We start from the raw sequence: 21,794 nt of genomic DNA on the forward strand, positions 1-21,794 counted from the left end.
CCACAATTTTTCAATGTAAAATAATAAAAAAGTATTATTTTTACCGGGGGTCTGGTTCATGTAGTTCTTATCGGATCTGGGTATAGTTTATCTTATGATGGTTCAATTAGACTCGGATCCAAACTTGATACCATACCCAAAAATCGGGGCCAGGTCTGGTTCTACCTGGGTCCAATCCAAATCCAACCCCTTGACACCCTTAGATCCAGGAAGTGAGTTCAATCTGGATCTGATCCCAAAGTTTGGACCCACCCATACACAACCCGTTTTGGGCCTATTTGGGAGGTGGGAGCCTGACCTTTTCCGGTTTGCGCCTAGAGAAAATCTGAAGTGGAAGAATTGGGATCACATTGATGTCAAAGGTTCGGGCATGACCACATGGCACATCCAAACCCTGGTTCAGATAATGTGAATCGGATTCCATTGTTGTCAATATTGAATTCAGATTTCATCGACGAAAGATCGGTTCAGAAATTGGTATCGGGCTCATTTCTTTAATATTTTTAAAAGGGTTAAAATTAGGTTTTTATATTTTTAACATTATTTTAATATTTTTATTAACAACTGTGGTTAAAAATTGACCGATTCATCTTGATTTGGTTCAGAATCGGAATCTGCCGATTCTCTGAATCGTTTTAAAAATCAATTTAGCCCCAATACCGAATCTGACAACATTGTTGGGTCCAATTATATGGATCCAATCGATTCCAAGTAGTAGATGGACCATGGTATGGTTTATAGAGTCGATTGACTCAAGTTTAGGGCTATTAATGGGTTGAGTTTGTATCAGGTACCCGACCGAACCCAAATCCCTGGTTATGGGCATGAAAAATGCCGACCTGAATAATATTAGGGTCGACTAGAACCCGACCCGAGCAATATACAGGCTGGGTTTGGGTTATGATTTTTGCCCGGTACCTGACTCACCTGAGTATTTTTTTTTCTATTTTCACTAAAAATAAATTTCTGAAATTATCTGGGCCTGAGTTTGGGATTCTATTTTTGTGACCCGGCAAAACCCAAACCCGGACCTGGTCATTAATTATATGGGTGGGTTAGGTCGACCCTGATCCGACCCATTGACAGCCCTACTCAAGTTTCAATGACCATTTTAGTGCACATTGTTTTGCTATCCAAATCCAAACTCAGAACTGGACTTACTTATATGAGGTCCGATTAGATGATGATCCATACTTGGAACCAGCATTCCCAAAGTAGAGCTGGTAAATTAGCTAAACCCTTGCCGGGTAAACCTCAAGTGGGGTCACCCACACGCAAGCCCTTATGAAGCTCACCATTCAAAGGGAACCGCACACGCGGTGAGAGTCGAACCCGGAACAAAGTAGTGAGCACTTTCTCCACAGGCCCACTGCCACTCGGGCGACCCGGGAGGGTGTTTGAAAGAGTTGTTTGTGAGCCGAGTCATGATGGGCTTCTCTAGATTCCCAACCTAACCCACCAGATCAGATCCAACCCATCCGGTTGAAGATGTCGGATTTGGGTAAACGATTGGACCGATCCGAAACCCGTTTTCAGGAAAGAGCTTTACAGGTGTTCATCCTGATTCCTTCGTCGGGTTTTCGGTGTTCAATCTCTCTCTCTCTCTACAAATCTCTAGGATTTGCTTCTTCTTCTTCGTCTTTGCTGTCTTCTTCCCCTCTTTTCTCTCTTCTTCTCCTCTCTCTCTCTCTGCAGATTTCTAGGATTTGCTTCTTTTTCTTCTTCTTCGTCATCGTCGTCGTCCTCTATTTTACTGCTCTGTTCTCTGCTGTGGAATCAAGGGGTTTTCCTGTGGACGGGAGGATTCGATCCTTGATCGGTGAGCGTCGCAAAGAGAAACAAAGACGCCACCGCGTACGTCTGGAATCTCGACGCCTAGGTACGCTTCCCTCTCCCCTCGCCTCTTCTCCTAGTGTTTTCTTTACGGCTTTGTAGAAATCTAGTGTTTTCAGTTCCAATTCTTCATGACATACGCTTATTAAGGAATCAAAGAGACCAATTTGGTCTCTGGCGTAATTATTAGTTATAGCGATTAGGGTAAAACAGCGTCCATTGATAATGATTCCCGAGTGTAGTGTTTGTAAGCTCTTCTTTTTATCATATATTGGAGTAATAGATTACAAAATTTGTGGTTTTTTTGCTTGCTAGAGTTGTGGAATAAGGTACTCTTTGTTGATGAACTTTCCATAGTGAGATCCTTCCACGCCGTTGTATCGATTTTTAGTAAATAATAGGGTTCATTTTTTTTTTCACCCTCATTTTTTACGTTTTTTTTATCTCGATTCCTTGCATCGTTTCCATGTTTTGCGTGAGGCTTGTCACCGACGACTCCTTTTGTTGGGTTTTGAAATTTTGGGGCGTGCCCTTTGCGGTTTTTGTGTGTTGCACGTTCTTGCTCCTTGGAAATGAAGGAATTCACTAGAACAGAGGCATAGAAGAGGTGCTTGGTAACGGGAAATGAAGAAGTAGCAAATACATAATTGTAGAGGAATTCAAGTATGAAATGGTTTTAGTTGCAATGAAAGTGTGATCTTCTGGTGACGGTTATTCAATTCCGTGCACATCTTGATCAACAAACATCCTTTCAACTTCTGCGTAATGCAGGTGCCATCAGAATGTTTTTCCTTTTCTCTGGTTTACCTGCAAATTCCATATGCCACAGGCACTTTACCTTAGAAAGCTTAGCATGTTTATTTTCTTTGGAAATGTGCCTCCATGAAGAGGAAAATTCAAGCAAAAGAATTGGCACTACTTATGGAATATTTGGGAGGCCTATTTGTTTGCTATTTAATGTAGTGTCTTGTTGAGAAATTATTTGTATTTTTTATTTTCTTTAATTGTGTTGGTTTTGTGTTTGGTAATGGAATTTGTTCTCTTCAATTTTGTTGTTTGCTAGCCATATTTCTTTTGGGGAAAGTTGGGGGAGTTTTTTTGGGTGCAAAATAGGACTTTTACGAGGTCAAATATGTTTTTTTTTTGTTCCACTTGATACTTCTAGTTTTGTTAGGTGGTGGTAGATTGGAGTGAGTCATTTGGTTAACAAGTATGGGTTTAGTGGTTAGTTTAGTATGGGGATGAGGATGAATTTTTGCATCCGTCATGGATTAATTTTGACATTGCACATAGTTGTGAGATATCTCTGGTTTTGGATGGGTCCGTGTTTGAATTCAAGTTTGCTAGTCGTCATTGATGAGGATAAGATGTTGGATGGTCGTGGTATCATGCTTTTTCAGGTTCAATTGAATGAAAGCTTGTGTTGGTTGTAAGAGAAATACCCATTACATTACTACATGAAACAATATTGAGTCTTTGGTGCTGTTGTTACAGTACAGACCCTTTTCTGCTTCAGGTCTGACCAACCAGATTCACCCTAGCTAGGACCCGCCCAGTTGGAGTCTTGCCCAGGTGAGATTGCGTAGATGGAGTTTCCATTTCTCCCAGGACTCTCAGAGAAACCCACTCAGTCTGGAGTCCTACCCAGGCTGGGATTTTGGTGGGACGGCCCTCCTAAAGTCCTCTCTTGGGTGGGAACTGTGTATTTTTACCCATTTTTCTCTTATAAATCTATAAATAGATGTACCTAGCTTAGTTTATCTTAATGAAGTTTATTCATAAATTTCTCTAAGCTTTGTTCTTGGTTCGCGTTCTTGTTCTTTGAGGGTATGATTGATGGCTTGTCTAGGATTGAACGAAATGAACAAAAAAGATGGAACAAAATATTGGTTTTGTTCATTCCCTAACAACTCTACCAAGTCCACCATTTGTTTGGACCGTACTCCGATGCTATATTCCAAATGCCCGTTGTTTGAGGACGATGTGAGGACAACTTGGACAATCATGGATAATGGGTCGGATTACTTCGTTTTGGATCTTATGACCCGCTCTGTCTACCATTTTACATGTTTTAACAAGTTTATTATGGATTTTTGGCCCGTATATGGATCCAATTATGAAACGGTCTAAAATCATGGATTTTTGCCCTGAATATGGATTTTGAATTAGATCCAAATACCAAAACATACAAAAACGTATGTAAAAACTATGCAACTACTTTTTTGATATCCCGACGTTATAATTGGTATCAGATATGGATCCAAATATGAACATATGTCTAAAATCATGGATAATGGGTCATATTACTTCATTTTGGATCGTATGACCCGATCTATCTTCCATTTTACATGTTTTAACAAGTTTATTATGGATTCTTGGCCCGAATATGGATCCAATTATGAAACTATGTTTAAAATCATGGATTTTGGCCTCGAATATGAATTTTTGCCCCGAATTGGATCCAAATACCAAAACATACAAAACTGTATGTAAAACAACTACACAACAACTTTTTTGATATCCTGACGTTATAATTGGTATCAGATATGGATCCAAATAGGAACATATATCTAAAATCATTAAATCGTGATTAATCAGTAAAATTGAAATTGTGAATATCATTTTTTTAAATAATAATGAATATGACATTATAAACTATAAACAAGTAAATGAAAAAACATAAATAAATAAAAATTCTGTTTGTGCTCTTCAAATCGTTGGTAATGAACCTCACGGTGCATCGGTGATTTAGCCAAAGAATCGCTGATCTCGGATACATGGATTAAGGCACTAAATTTTGTTCTTTCCACTCATAGTCTGGACTCTAATCACAACCTGGAATACGTTCACTTTTGTCACATTTTATTTTGTAATAATCAACAGGGTCTCAGATGGGTCAAACTTGGTACCTACTGGTTTTACTAAAAGGGTATGAAAGCTAGCATTGATATTCATATCAGACCCATATACTTTGGTTATATGTTTCCATTGTTCAAGTTGGCTAATGCTGGCTCAGGCTCAAGTAAGAACACTCTATTGGAGCAAAATTTGGGCCATGATCTAGTTGTTGCTGGGACACAATCATGTCATAGAAAAAACTAGGCATAGTTTAGGTCACTTAGCACAAGGATTTCCAGAACCGACATGAGATACATCATTAATAAAATTGAATTTAAAAGCATTAAATTCATTTCTGGCGATAACAAGTGATGCAAAAGCAAAGCCATGCACAACAATTGGGAATAACATCTTTAGACAAATATACAAGGACAATGTCAGATACCATGGACAATTGTATAGTGAACTATACGATAACATCACTTCCAGCTACATTTCCAAGATTTTAGAAGACAAATTCCATCTGAAGTTTCAGATTCCCAGGTTAAATAATGAAGCAGATAATCATTTTGTCTAGACTCTAGAGAAATAACTGCTCAACTAGCTTGCGCCTGAGAATCTTTTCCTTGTCAAGGATCTTGAGAGCCACAGGTTGTCCTGTCTCACTATTCCTTGCAAACTTGATCTTTGCAAAAGTTCCCTCGCCGATTGTCCTCCCTAACTCATATTTTCCCACCCTCCGCTTAACCTTTGGTGCACTCATTCTGTACAAATCCAACCCTTCTACCTTCTTCTGACCAAACAGCAAATTACTTCACAATCCTCTCTCCTAAGACCACCCCAAACTTAAACTCCCAGCCTCAAAAAACCAACTTTATCACAATAATAAACAAACAGCTTCACCACCAAACCAAATTTAAAAAAAAAGTCCCAACAAAGTTGCAAGATCGCCAGAAATTCTACCAGAACTGCAATTTCTTTTTCAGAAGAAATCCAACCAACTGAAAAATCAGTACCACTTTATAGTATTGGGTTGCCCACCAGAACTTCCAAGCTTTGGAAGCCTTGGCAAAGAAGAAACACCACTGTCAGCTGAACTCTCCAATTATGCTCAAAGAAGAAACACAACTTCCATGCAGTTGCAGTCCCATCAAACATCAGTTTGGACTATCACATGTATACATTTATAAGAGCTGCAGATGAGATGAACCAAAGCCAATCCTGTCCTGCTTTCCTATGAGAAGAGTCCACCCAAACACCTGTGTCAATCTTATTCTGAAAAGATGGATAAAAAAAGATAAGATACCATACACTTCAGATTGCAACAATCCCATTAATCTTCTGCATCAGTAAACAGGCTAAGGCAGTGTAAACCACCGATACACAAATGCACATCCATCACATTTACATAAAATGTGACATTCAAGTCTATTAAAAAGTAACTAGTCTCTCATGAGAACATGCATTTAAAGTGTTTGATTACCTCATATCTCTGAGAAGGACCTGTACAAGGCAATTTCACACTTGAAACATTGTATTTTTTGCAACTGTTGACATGTTTCTTTAGCATCTTTGAAGTTCAAAAAAATATGCCAACATGACATCTCAACCATCCACCTATACATACATTCATTTCATTCAATAAAAAACCAACATGTGTTCCCAAATACATTCATTCCGTTCATTCGAGAATCGACCTGTGTTCCCAAATACATACATTTCATTTATGAAAATATCAATAGTATCATAAATCCAAAATGTGCAAATTGAAGCAATATAACATTAGTATGTGAGAGAGTATCATAGTATGTCAACCACCCATCCAAGGCCCAAAAAGTGTACATCATTCCAGCAAAAAAAAACATGAACATACTAGGAAAAAGCATAAAACCAGTAAGAGTATCATGGCAAGACAAATGCAGTATCCCCTCGAACATCATGTACTCGCTCTTTCGCGCATCTCTCACTATTGCACCTACCTTGTTTTCGCCATATACTCATGCAACTGGCTATTAGCTTCTTCAAAGCTGGTGAATGATCTGTACAATGCTCCACTGTATCTGATAACCTGCGGTTGACATGTCTTCTAAGAGTCGTAGATACCTCTAGTCCTCCCCTTGAATACAACGTAATATGTACAACGAGACATCATCTTCCGGTTCTTCAAGAAAACAAACATAAGTTAAACATATATAATTATCGATCAAGCATACATAATACATAAAAAATCACCAGGAACCAACAAATTATCAGTTTTGCTAATCATTCTACATTATAATTATGAAACTTACATAACACGTAATAAAATCATCAAATATACTTATTGTGTGACCAATCATTCCACATTTGAGCTTTTATGGCATCTCTTAGGTCCTTGTTGCAACCACGAGTAATTACTATTGTGGAATTTTCTTTCTCAGATTCAGGAACCAACATATCATCATCATTGTCAGTTGTGAATTGTTCAACATCTGGGTTATTTTCTAATATAAATTATGTATTATGCATGCTGCATGAACAATTTTAACCTGAGTGGGAACTGGATATTTTACTTGGCACTTCAAAATTGGAAGCTGCTCTTTTAGCAAACCAAAAATACGTTCTAATGTTGTTCACAATGAAGAGTGTCTATGGTTGTATAATTCTATTGCTTTTCAATTGGTTTTGCACCAGGTGCATTAAATTCTGACAAGTGGTAGATATATCCTTTGTGTAGAGTAAAAAAACCCAACAATATTTGGGTATCTAGAATCTGCAAAATAATATTTGCCTACATACACACATTTGGTTTATGATTTAATAAAAAATATTTGCTTACATAAAATAATCAATGTAATTTATGCACATAATATTTATTTACTTACCTCTAGGTATTACTAGAGGTTGGTCATGATCATCAAGTGCACTATACAACACTTTTGCATCTGTTGCGCTTTGTTCCTGCCTAGCAAGTACATAGTAAAATTGCATGTCAAACACTACGGACTTTGCGCTTTCCTTTAGTTGAAAGCAGGTTGAAAGTTGCTAACTTGTATGCTATTCATGGGTGTTTCATCACCTGAAACTTTTGATGATGAGTTCAATTCCTCCAGACCGGGATCGACAAGGGATGGTGGTGGTGGTTGTAATTCCAATTGAATTGACCTATAACTGCCTATAGCAGTTGATTCAACATAAATTTAGCCTGTTCAAAATATTGTCATTTTTCTCGTTTTTTATAATTCTTTCATGTTGGGTTTTCCTAACACATTCAATCCATATTTCAGTATCTACCACAGGCATCCTCAATTAACCTTCTCATCCAAAGCCCGATGTGTTTAAGATTTTTTTCATTATTGTCAAGTTGGGCTTGACACGCTTCAACTTGTTCTTTATTTTTTCTAAAGTAAACTCAACCTCAAACTTCTCTTTCATCTGACTCTCCAGCACCCTCATGGCCTTCTCTTTCGATCCCCTGAACATTTCATTGTAGGTATTCTAGACTGCTCTAACATGTAGTCAAATAAGTCCACATGGGGTGTACTCCATTGCATTTTCTTAGTCTGGCTTGGCTGCACTTCTACCTCACCCGTTACAGCATCTGCCATTCTGAATTCTAATAAACATGCAAAGAAATGAGATTAGGGATGGCAATGGACCAAGGCGAGGGCGGGGGACAAGGTCTCCACCCCCACCCCGTCTCAAAACCCGAACCTCCATCCCCGTCTCCATTCCCGCATAGGGATGGATTTTAACTTCCACCCCTGCCTCCATCCCAATTTCATGTCCTCCATCCCCGATCCAAATGGGGGCGAGGTGGGGCCCCGTTTCCCCTCGGTCTATTGTCATCCCTTAAAAGGATTAGGGATGGGGCGGGGCAAGGGAGGGATCAGAAGGGGGATGGGGCGGGGGAAAGCGTAAGTCCATCCCCGCACGGGGATGGATTTTAACCTTCATCCCCGCCTCCATCCCCATTTCATGCCCTTCATCCCCGGTCCAAACAGGGTGGGGCCCCATTTTCCCCCGGTCCACTACCATCCCTAAAGGAGATGAGTTTAAAAAGAAGGCATGCCGCATGAGATTCGATGACCCTACATGATACTGAAAAATAGTTCATACAAACTATTGTAATTGTAGTGCTAGAAGGGAAAGAAAAAACATTCATACCAAACAAAATTGGAAATTTTAACTTCCAATAAAAATTCAAAAAAAGGAACCCTCATTTTGTTTTTTGAACTGCATTTGTATCAAAATTGAAAAATAAATACAAATCAAACAAGTATGCCTTTTCATTGGGTGCAACCAAAAAAAGAAAAAGCATTACATAAAAGAATTTATACCATTCATTGAAAGCAAGACCGGATGGAGGTTCAAATAATCATAAAAGAAATTGGAAACAATATAACAACACAATAGCCACTCTTTGATAGACTGCAATAGATGTTCAAACAAAAAGCTAACAAGCTACAACCTTTGTAGGTATTAGTCTACAAAAACCAAGATTTTCTTCAAGAATTGTCCTCACTAACCAATACAAACTTTGCCATTGTCATACAAATGAAGATCATTCACAGCACTTGACAAAGATCTAAAGTAACCAAAGCTTGTTTTTGATCTAGTGCAATCAGAGACAATACCACGGTTAGTGGCAACCAAAGCACATAAAAGCCTCCTTTCTTAATCCACCTTTCTTCCTTGGTTTTCTCCAATTCTCAATAGAGTACAAGGAAATCAATGAAATTCAAGAGCTCAATAGGAAGAAACAAGAATGTGCTCACAATGCTAGTGACAATCCCACCCTTCATCCTATCGCCCTCTTCATTGACCCCATATTCCACAAGCCCACAAGATGCAACACCACAAACTGTGAAAACCAACAAAAATTTCACCCATTTAGAATTCTTCCATCTATGAACTCTATCATCCCTCTGCAGATCCCCTTCATAATCACAACTTTCTTCCATTTTTAATGCCAAGAGTTCTTCACACAAAAATGGTTCATCATCTAATTCACAGCAATCTTGTTCTAGTGATTCAATGATAGACTCCAAAATCCACACTACAATCAAATACAAAAAATAGACAACTACCACCACCAATACCACAATTTGCAAAATCAAATCCTTGAAAATGGTGGCAGAATAACCAATGAAGAACACTACAGAAAGCACATAGGAAGCAGCTAAAAGAGTTATATAAACCCATGTGAAAATTTTCAAATAAAAACACAGCATGTTTCCCAAACAATGAAATGTTGTCTAGTGCTTATGTGTACTGTTCCCTTCTCAACAGAATTACTAGAGTTTGTGTTTAAGCCTTTGAAGAAAATATGTGTATGTACAGAAGCACCTCCGTCCTGTAATTTAAGTGGATTCGAAGAGAATTAAAAGACAAGAATCTTTATAAATTGAAAAAGGAAAGAGTTAATCTAAAATGGAAAAGGCAAAAAACCTATAATTAGTTGATTTTTGCAACCCAAAGTTCTCACTGCTAACATAGGAAAAAAATTAAAAGTATATATCTGAAGCATTCCTATACCTAGTGTTAAGCTACAGACCCAACTGACATCCAGGTAAATTACTATTCTGCTTTTTTAACTCGTGAAGAATAAGAAGAATGATTAGTAGCCTCACCTCAACTGCTAATTCTCGATAGAAACCCTAACCCTAAACCCTAAGCCGAATGCTCTAACATCGCAAACAATTAGTCAACAAAACCCCTAAAAAATGCCTTACGAACAAACCCTAACCTTGAAAAAACCCTAGCATGCATTCACTCAATACGTTGTGAGAGGTTCGCCTCTCACCCTAGATTGAAAAAATGAGGTTTAAAATGCAAAACCAATAGAGAGAAAGATATGAGTGAGAGGTTCGTCGGAGAGAGAAGTTCGCCAGAGGGACTGCCGGAGTCGGAGAGACAAATTCACTGTCGGGGCTGAGAGAGGCGAGATGGGAGTCGAGGTCGAGAGTGAGGGTAGCGAGACAATGTCAAGGTGAGAGAGCGTCGAGCGTTGGGGGGGCATACCTTGATTTTTTAAAGTTGTTTGTTTCCCCCATCCCTGTTCTTTTCGGGGGGGGGGGGGGGGGGCGTAAATAATAGCATAAATGGGATGCAGAGGGTGGTGTTTTGTGCATCCACTGCATCCTACGTTCGTTAAAAAATGTGTAATTTTGAGGCGCTTCGCCCTGCGCAACGCACAGGATGCACCATCAAACACACCTCGAGGGAACATATTTTTCCCTCACCTTTTTTCCACACCGGTCATCGACCCAAAGAGGACACCTTTTCTTCCTCCCTTTCTGTCGACCCCCCATCCACCTCATGCTTTCCTGTGTAGCCGACCTGGAGTTACAACTCTCTCTCCCCCAAACACTACATGCCATTCCTGCTCATGATGCACGCTCCTCTCTAGAGTCGTGCCCCACGTCCAACTTACCAGGATTCGTAGGACCGTTCTTCATGGGAGTTCAACTCCTAACAGTGGTATCAAAGCACTTGCTGCAGAATCCGTTCAACATTCTTGGTTTTTGTGCAGCGATCTCGGGAACCACACTGATTAGCCAATTGCATTTGACAACACAAGGGCCCACACCCTTCATCGTTTTCGTACATGTTCGATTTTATGCTCGTATTTATTTTTTGAATCATACTTTATTCAGTTGCGTCAGATTTTTATCATGTGTGGAGCTAGATCATCTCGGAAAGGGCAATGTGATATACCTCGAGTCCAGAGGATTCAGGTTATTTTACATCCCCTAAGACGTTTTTTGTGTCGTTTGGAGCTGGAGGACAGTCTTGACGGCTTAGTGTCATATAGTTGAACTTTTCCCATCCCTGTTCTTTTCGGGGGGGGGGGGGGGGCGTAAATAATAGCATAAATGGGATGCAGAGGGTGGTGTTTTGTGCATCCACTGCATCCTACGTTCGTTAAAAAATGTGTAATTTTGAGGCGCTTCGCCCTGCGCAACGCACAGGATGCACCATCAAACACACCTCGAGGGAACATATTTTTCCCTCACCTTTTTTCCACACCGGTCATCGACCCAAAGAGGACACCTTTTCTTCTTCCCTTTCTGTCGACCCCCCATCCACCTCATGCTTTCCTGTGTAGCCGACCTGGAGTTACAACTCTCTCTCCCCCAAACACTACATGCCATTCCTGCTCATGATGCACGCTCCTCTCTAGAGTCGTGCCCCACGTCCAACTTACCAGGATTCGTAGGACCGTTCTTCATGGGAGTTCAACTCCTAACAGTGGTATCAAAGCACTTGCTGCAGAATCCGTTCAACATTCTTGGTTTTTGTGCAGCGATCTCGGGAACCACACTGATTAGCCAATTGCATTTGACAACACAAGGGCCCACACCCTTCATCGTTTTCGTACATGTTCGATTTTATGCTCGTATTTATTTTTTGAATCATACTTTATTCAGTTGCGTCAGATTTTTATCATGTGTGGAGCTAGATCATCTCGGAAAGGGCAATGTGATATACCTCGAGTCCAGAGGATTCAGGTTATTTTACATCCCCTAAGACGTTTTTTGTGTCGTTTGGAGCCGGAGGACAGTCTTGACGGCTTAGTGTCATATAGTTGAACTTTTCCCAGCCCGCACCAAGTTCGAATTTGTATTCGGGTATGGCCTAGACACTTTTACGAGGGTTTGACCACCCAGGTGCTCAACAGTTGTCTTGGGACGTGTCTTTTTTAAGCCCTACGCCTACCCAGCCGTGTGCGCGCCCGACGCTACCGGTACCGTTTACCGATCTCTACCTCGTTAGTTTCGTGTCTCTCCAGCAAGGTCCCAAGTCCTTCTTGAATCCAATTTGATCTAACACTTCCCAGTGTTTGATCCATCATAGTTAGCGGTGCTCTAGTCGTCGTCTGCAGCTTTTTGGCTTGAAATCGTTTGAATCCGACCTTTGGTGACCCCGATCCAACTTTCAAAAGCCAGCTCAAGTTTTTGCATGTTCTTGGAAAGGATCGGTATAGGCTTGCATCCAAGTCCTGTTTTTAAAATTTTGTCTTGACCCTTTGACAGTCCCCAAAAAACCTAAAAGATCACTATAGTTACCCCTACCTGTCCTAGACCGAACCTAATTTACGGATATGAAAAATCAGATCCCGATTTGTCGATATCCCCTTTTTACCAAAACATGTCAGATCCAGCATTGGATCCCGACAACCTAACATTTTATAAACTTTAAAAGATTCTCTAGGCCAGATCTTAAGCCATAAAATCTTGAAATTTTTACCCAAGGAACTTTCATTTGTTACCTTTCAAATCCAGTTTAAAGATCCCAAAAATTCGTCTGGATTGCTGAGATCTGGTATGATTTGTGGAACCTATCAGAACCCAGAAAACTGACTGAACTTGCAACGCCTTGACCCATCCCAGAAATAAATTAATTTTGACCTTGTAAAAACCCTGAAAAAACCCAAAAAATTTATTTTCACATACCTGATACCCCATACCAGACGACCAAACCCAGAGGCCCCCTTAAACCCTAGCCTACCCTTCTGCACCACCCAAACTTCAAACCAACAACATCCTATCTTGCAGGCAACACTTGACTTGAAGTGTGCAGTCAAGATGGATTCATTGCGATGCAAGATAGACGATTCAATTGACAAGTGGAACGGTAGGGTGACAATAGACCCTCGCTGTCTTCTGGAGTCGTTAACCGACTTGTTATGGCGGCTAGGTTTGCTCTGTATCATAATCACGGAGCCCTTTCGGGAGCTCCATAGAAAAGTGAATAAACTCACTCAAAAGGCCCTTGAGTTTCTGCATGCACGAATCAATGATGAATTCATAATCGCAGAATTAGAGATTCTTCAGGATGTTAGATGGAAACTTGAATGGGTGCAATTGTGCATCAGGTCTTTCCAGCAGACTCTTGACGTCAAAAATCCTGGAGGATGCCAGGTCGAAACTGACGACATTGTATGATGAGCTCAAGAGCAGACTCTGACATTGCCCCAACCAGTGCCACCCAAGGATGTTGACCTTCCAGTCGAGCCACCCAGTCTGCCTCCCCCTTGTTCATCCTCTCAGTTAGCCTTGAAGGGAGCCGACTAGACCCCTGCGTCAACCGTCGTGAACATGCCCACCACCTGCTCGACAACACCGACAACTCCCTTGGCAGCGACTACGGCCAAAGGATGACCATCGCCTTGTTTAGGAACGACCTCCGTTTCCACGACAACGAGGCACTGAACCCCGTAGACCCATAGTTTCGGCCGCTCCTCACAATCTACGTCTTCGACCCACGCTACTACAGGGAGTCAGCGTCCAGCTTCGACAGGACCAGGCCCACCACTCGACCCCGTGTTAAATCCCTCTCTCTCAACGAAAAACGATAGAAGAAGAGGAGTACGAGACAACGCTCGATAGCCCGCTCTCTTGTGACTGTCTGTCAGACCTCCACCGAGTCATGGGGCACTGACCAAGATGTGACCCAGGCCGACCCAGTCCTTACTGGTTTTCAGAGCCCGAATCAGTTGCCTGCGGTTCTGCACTTGGATCCTACTCTCCATTACTTAAAGTGGATTCAAAAGTTTCTACAGTTAGATCTTGCTACTCTGGATCATAAATTACATCTGGATCCATTTGGGGTTGTGATACACCCTCCACTTTCTTTATTTGAATCATCAACAAATTGCATCTTTCCACCACCAGCTTCTCTGGATTAGTATTTGATTGGTCTGTATCCTTTGGAGATTGTGTTTCCTTCAGGGCTCTTAGAAGTTAAGCATAACTGAAAGAAATGAAAGCGGACCATGCTTAAGGCCGAGTTGCGCACTGGGTCTGAAGGAGAGCAACAAAGTCCAACCACTGTTTACATCTGGAGGTTGAGGATGAATGACTACAACAATGCTTCCTACTTTGAAGTCCAGACGTGTTTGAGATGGGTGAATTGTTAAAGACCCTTTTCTAGTTCAGGTCTAACCAACCAGATTCGCCCTAGCTAGGATTCGCCCAACTGGGACTGCGCAGAGGGAATTTTCCTTTCTCCCAGGACTCCAGGCTGGGACTTTAGTGGGAAGTGCACCCTAGAGTCTTGTCTAGGGTGAGATAGAACTCCAGACTGGGACTCTAGTGGGATGCGCCCCCTAGAGTCCTCTCTAGGGTGGGATCTCTGTGTAGTATTTTTACCCTTCTGCTATCTTGTAAATCTATAAATAGATGTACCTAGCTTAGTTTATCTTAGCGAAGTTTATTCATATATTTTTCTAAGCTTCGTTTTTTGTTCTTGTTCTCTGTGGAAACATATTTCTCCCTCGTCTCTCTTCCATGCCCGTCATCGACCTGAAGAAAACGTTTTTTTCCTGTGTAGCCGACTAGGAGAGACAACTCTCTCTCTCTTTCTCTCTCTCTCTCTTCGCCCAACGCTGCACGCCCCTCCTGCTTGTGGTGCACGCCTCTCTGTAGAGTCATGTTTTTGGTCCAGCTCGTCGAAATCCGTATGACCGTCCTCCGTAGGAGTTCGGGTCCTAACAACTGTGTGCGTTAGCTAATGAACGAAGCAGATCTTTTGTAATGGCATTGTTTTTTCATGGATTTGTTTTCCTTATCTTCCATGGTTTGCTGTAAATAAATAGAGAGACAATAATAGATAGGTTGTGCGTGCTGATTGAATATCAGAGACAAGAATTAGGGGATGGAGATTTTGTGGTATGCTGGAGTTTGAATTGTTGTAATGGAGGCAAACCTCTAGTAATAATTTTAGCTAGTCAAGTGGGAATGAGTTTAGCCTTGCCACTGGATGAAGGATAAACTATCCATGTTGTCCTTAGCTATCTCTTTGTGCTCTTTAGGATGATTTGGGAAGTATAATATGGACTGATTCATGAGTCTCTTCATATGTTCTCCTGATGTTGTACTAATGGAAAAATCAGTTTGTATGCAGCGTAGCTCGTCGTTCAATTCATAGCTAACATAACAGTATTGCAAAGGATTGTTCAACCGTATTAACAACAATCAGGTTACTGCATGTGCATTTTATTAATCAGGATAGGTCAGAGATGAATAATTGACAGAAACTAAACTAAACTTATACAAATACTGGATTGCAGATTTTTAATTAGCATAGCCTGATGTGCAGCGCCATCTCTTGATTATAGTTTGTTGACCAGGCTTGGTGAGCTGGTTTGTTATTTCCTCAAATGAAGAGGGAGACAACCATGGAATAGATCTGTTACATCTTTTTCACACATATGAAAAGTAGTTGTAGATGCTATTGATATCACTTCTCTTTTTTTTTTCTTTTGTAGTATTGAGCCGTGACACTAAGATTTCCTACCAAAGAACAAGGCCACTTAATTACATGATGTGATCATTTGATGGTAATTGATTTTGATTTTTAATAGCTTAGTTATTTGTTCCAGAATGGGATCTGGAAAGTGGTCATTCTATAGGTAGTCTTCCTCGGGCAGAATCCTCATATGGATTTAATCATCGTGAACAGTAAGCATACTAACATAATTTATATACTGGTGCAATTTAACTATTTTATTATTAAGTTTCTTGATATAAGGCATTGTGCACATGATCAATACAACTACGGCTTGCAGGCTCTAGCACAGACAAGTACCAATAGAAATAAGTTTATGTTGAACCAAGTGCAGAAGAATCTTGTATGCAGAAAAACCTAGCAAGATCTATGTATACTATTTTTGATAGACGTGTCTAATCATACAAATACTGAATAGGAGATATCATGAGTTCTCGATCTTCTTGTTCAAACTTTACATCCTACTGTGAGCATCTTGTTTCACTATAACATGGCAGAGCAGCTGAAAATAGGGAATTAGCCACGAAGATCAGAACACAAGCTTGAAGTGGTGCACCAAATTTTGGAACTACAGAAAAGGACCACAAGAACTCCAAGAAGGTCACTTAACATGTCTACGCCAGGGTTATCACTTATCAGGCTTATGAGTTCATTTGAGTCAGAACCTCAATTATGGCTATTTGTTTTAAGAAAATGTGTTTTGCAACTGCCAGGGTTGAATGCTTCATCTTTGATTTGGTTAACTATTTTCTTTAAGAGTATCATATTCTTAAGCTCTTTGTGTGTGCATGGTTCAAGTATGCTGGTATCCTACATTTCGTTGTTCTTGCAACCTTTGCAATATTTCCTACCTCGGTTGATTACTGTTTCTACAGTTGTTTATTTTCTCTATCTTGCATTTGCTGGTTGGAAGCTTTAATTACTGATTTCAATTCTTTTGTTTACTCTGACGCTAACAGAACTTCAGTTTTGAGCGCCAATGGCTTCAACTGCTAGCTTGTCCTTGGTTTCCTCTCCTTATTCCCCAAGCCCAATTGTTTCTCAGATTTTAGACTTAACAGCAGCACCACCTCCGACAAGCAACCAGCAGAGCAGAGTTTTACATGGGCCCGTGGCCATTCTTTGGGACATTGAGAACTGCCCGGTACCTAATGATGTTCGTCCAGAAGATGTTTCTGGAAACATCAGAATGGCACTAAGGTTGCACCCTGTAATCAGTGGAGCTGTAACTCATTTCTCTGCCTATGGCGATTTTAATGCTTTTCCCCGTCGACTCAGAGAAGGCTGCCAGAGAACGGGTGTGAAACTTGTCGATGTCCCCAATGGCCGAAAAGATGCTGCCGACAAGGCTATTCTGGTTGACATGTTTCTGTTTGCACTTGACAACCCTCCTCCATCATCAATTTTGCTGATTTCAGGCGATGTTGATTTTGCTCCAGCTCTGCACATACTAGGTCAACGAGGATACACAATCATCCTTGCCATCCCAGCTGGGGTGGGTGTGTCATCTGCTTTGAGCAATGCAGGCAGCTTTGTCTGGGATTGGCCCAGTGTGGCTAGAGCAGAAGGCTTTGTGCCTGCAAAGTCCTTCACAGTGCGGGCAGCAGATGCCAGTCTTGCCCTTGCTTCTCATTTGGCTGGGAGTCCTAATTCTCACATCGAAGAAGAGTCAATCATCTATCAAGGTTTATCTAATAGCGAAACAAGGTCAAAGATCAACCAAGTCTATTGTCTTGATTCTTGTCATGCTCCAAGGGATGCTGTAACAACTTCACATTCATTATCTGAATATACTAGTAACACTGTCAGCCTTTCCCACTGTCCTAGTTCATGGTCGCAGAGTCTTCCATGTGTCCTAAATGAGGCACCTTCAAGAATGACTGCTTCAGGTGACCTAAGTGAATTGCAGGATATCTATTGGGTGCAGCCTGGTGATATTCAGGGTCTGAAGGGCCAAATTGTGAAGCTGCTTGAGTTATCAGGTGGCAGCTTGCAGCTGGTGCGTGTGCCCTCTGAATATCAAAAGATGTTTGGCCGGCCATTGTATATCGCTGAGTATGGTTCATGTAAACTTGTAAATCTTCTTAAGAAAATGGCAGACGCTGTGACTGTTGAGGGGAAGGGGAACCATAAGTTCCTAACACTTCGCACGTCTGCTGACAGAAGCCACAGGTCTTGGAATGTTTCTGCAGGTCCTTCAAGAAAGGAGAGAAAGGGTAAAGGAATTATGCAAGAGGCCAGCATCAGCGTCGAAACAAATGATCTATTATGTGTGGGAGTTCAGAATATGGGCTGCTACTCTGATGAATCGTCAGATGACGAAAGGGGAAGTGGACAAGATGATAGGAACCCAGAGAACTCTGTTGGTAATGTTGGATTTTCTGTAAATGATGCTTGTCTCGATCGATTCAGGGAGGAACTGCAAGAGCTTCTTGTGAGCTATTCCTGCCGGATCTTGGTGAGCAGTTTTGAAGCTCTGTACGAGCAGAGGTACAAGAAGTCTCTGGAATACCAGAGTTTTGGGGTGAATGGGCTGGAGGAGCTCATCAACAAAGTGGGGGATGTTGCAGAAATTCGTGAAGAACAAGCAACCAAGCGGAGGTTTCTGATTGTCAGTGGCTTCAGTGGCCCTAGGTCTGTTTGATAGACGGCGGTTAGACAGGATGACACAAACTAGGTTGTGGGAATCAGATGTTAAGAGAAACCATGTTGTTGACTAAGGATGAATTTAGTGGACGTTTCATTAGTTGGGTAAGTCTGGTGCTCTTGGGGTCAGAATTAGGATTTAGCTCGAGCGTGTAAATTAGGTTAAGTTAGCCAGCTTTGTTGAGTTCGTTGGTGATCAGAAACCGATATGAAGTATGGGTTAGAAAAAGTTGCTAGTTCTTCAGCATGCTCCACTCTGCCATGAAGAAAATAGCCGGAAACTGGGTGACGAAAAGAATCCTGGTTGAGCTGAGCTGGGCTAGGTCCAGCAGCTGCGTCAGGTTAGCCACTTGCATTTGCTTGCTGGGACAACTTTGTCGATTGGGTGTTTCATCATAATTGCGAGTATGCTGTGAAAATCTGGTGGACTTTTGTGATACTGTTCCTGCTAGATAAATTGCATGGGAAAAGGGGGTGGGGAAAATGATGCATACTCCGTTTTTGGGTCCATTCTTTATGGTGGGGATGGCTCTGCACTTGTAAATGTGTTTGGAGTACTTTCATCATTCAAGCTTTTATATGATTGATGAAAAAAAGAATCCATGTTAAGAAAGTTAGCCAGTGTACGGTAAATTTCTGAAATAAATGTTAAAAGTTGCAGCTCAACCGGGGTACATGACATCCTGGCCCGGCAACTGGGGCTGGGTCTGGGTAGTGTCATAGATCCAGTGGGTTGTGTTAAGATTTTTTTTTAATTTTTTTTACAGGAGAAAGAAGCCACTATTATGGTTCAGTCATCCCGTTACAGGCTAAGGGAGGGCGTTGCGTGTTCTCCCTCGAAGATGCACTGTTTGCTACAGTGTGTGTTTGGGGTCTGAATGAGTGCCACATATATAAGCACTTGGGGCTTTTATCCCCATGTATGTCGGCATCACTTATCATCGGAGTCTGGTGCGGTTGCAAAGAATTAACTACCATTTTTCATCATTCTTGCCATGAAATGATGGTTCGAGAAAATGACAAAAATGTCTTTCATTCAAAAAAAGGGAGGATGATCTTAACTCTTGAAAAAGTTCAAATGTTTTATTTTTGCTCTAAACAGTAAACTCTTATACTGTCAGCGGATCACCTTTTGACGATGCATCATCTCATGTAACAGGAGCTCTCTTTAACGACACACCCTTTATCGTCGTCTGGTGTTGTCGGAGCACCTTTTGTCATCGTCTTGAATTCAAGTTTCCGCTTTGGTTTTTAGCTTGTGTTACAACACATTGTCGTCTTCTTGTTTTTGCCTTGTGTTACAAAACATTCTCGGGTTCGTTCTTACCTCGTGGAGATAACTATAAATTGATTGATTGGTTCGATCATTGGTGGGCGTCATAGGGGCATTTGTTAACCATATCTTTTTACAGTCTTCTCTTCTTTTTTATTTTCGTTAGGCAATATGAAAAAAGCAATGACGCATAAATATTTCAACATGTGCCATTAAGGCATCGTGAGTACCTTTCTATGTCATCATGCTATTGTTGAAGAATGTGAGTGCCACTAAGGCATTGTTTTGTTATTGCATGTAGATTTTGTCTTTTCGACGGTTAAAAAATTAAAGATATTTGTAAGATGCTGGGACTTGTTGACAAGAATGCTTGGTTACAGATGCGAGTAAGTGCCTCTACCCCATTCAGTATCATCCATTCACTCAGTATATGCAATGTATAACAAATCGTGGTTGTAGTAACATACTATCAATTTGTGAGATATTGTTTTGTTTATTAATATTGATTTGTAAGCTATTATGCTAAATTTTCATATCGATTTGTAATATATTATGCGATATGTATATCGATTTGTAAGATATTATGTGTTTTGTAATGTTGATTTGTAAGCTATTATGCAAAATTGCCGTATCGATTTGTAATATATTATATGATATGTATATCAATTTGTAAGATATTATGTGTTTTCTAATATCGATTTGTAAGATATTTGTATAAAGAATTTTAAAACATGTGCATGTGGAAATACATTATTGCGCACTTGCGGTGGCGATTTTCGTATTCGAATCGCTGCTCATTTAGTGATTTCTATTAAAATCGCTTCACAGCGTCGTAGATATAATTAAATTGTTGTCACGTGAATTGCTATTGTCAACACACATATATGACAAATTGTTTCATTTATTAACATGGTAAATAGTAACTCGATACATAGTATAAGTAAATAACAAATCACTGTTGCTTCTATAGTGTGATTCATTCAATCGTTTCTTTGACTTCCTTAACCTTATCAGTATCCGTTGTTATATGCATCTTGAATAAATCGTAGTAAACATATATGTTGACTAATGCAAATTGATATCTTGCTTATGCTTATGACAATGGTAAGCTTATCGTTTGGTTGCAGCGAAGATGATTTATTTCAATCATTGTAAAGTTATGGAGAAGTGAACATTTGTACTAATGACGCACCTAAAGAAGTGAACATGTGCACTAATGATGCACACGATAAGAAGGGTGCATGCATTGGATTCACTCTTGACTTGAATGTTTCAGCAGAAGAAATGCCATTCGATAATGAGGTAGATGATCATAACAATACACTTGATAAAGGTGCAAGCACTGAGAATGTACATGATAGTATATTTGACTTTGTTCCCGTAGAAGGAATGCAGTTTAATAATGAAGAAGCTGCATATAAATTTTACAATGATTATGCCTTAAAACTTGGCTTCAGCGTTTGAAGGTATTCTTAGTCAAAAAATGCACAGGGTGTCGTGATGAGAAAGACATATGTTTGTTCTAAGGAAGTTTGAAAGAAGTTAAGTGAAAATCCAACAAGGAGCAAGCCAGATTCAAGATGTGGATGTCCAGCGAGAATGATGTTAAGAAGACTTCTGAATGAGAAATATGTATTTCGTACTTTAATCAGTGATTATAACCATGAATTAGCAGCTTCATTTATGACTCCTATGTTAAGGTCACATCATAAAGTAACTGAAGCGAATACTGCAATTGCTGAAATAGTTGATAGCGCCGACATTGCACCAAGAAAGACATAAAATTTGTATGCGCACATAGATGGTGGTTACGAGAATGTGCCATTCACACCTATGAATCTAAGAAACCACTTGAGAAGGAAGATGACAGATAACATAAAGAATGAAGAAATATGTTATTTGGTTGATTACTTATAGAAGAAATCAAGCA

At 40.4% G+C, this 21,794-nt stretch overlaps 1 protein-coding gene across 1 annotated transcript; it reads left to right on the forward strand.

Annotated features, from left to right (window-relative positions):
* The first annotated feature begins 1,573 nt into the window (after nt 1–1,573).
* Nucleotides 1,574–19,257, forward strand: LOC149818798 (uncharacterized). Its single transcript, XM_089984653.1, has 2 exons — nt 1,574–1,879; nt 16,905–19,257. The coding sequence occupies exon 2, from the start codon at nt 16,925–16,927 to the stop codon at nt 18,587–18,589; it is 1,665 nt and encodes a 554-aa protein (XP_089840779.1). The 5' UTR covers nt 1,574–1,879; nt 16,905–16,924; the 3' UTR covers nt 18,590–19,257.
* The last annotated feature ends 2,537 nt before the right edge of the window (nt 19,258–21,794 follow it).

Source organism: Nuphar pumila, chromosome 13 (assembly GCF_984573655.1).
Source record: "Nuphar pumila chromosome 13, dmNupPumi1.hap1.1, whole genome shotgun sequence".
Lineage (NCBI taxonomy): Eukaryota > Viridiplantae > Streptophyta > Magnoliopsida > Nymphaeales > Nymphaeaceae > Nuphar > Nuphar pumila.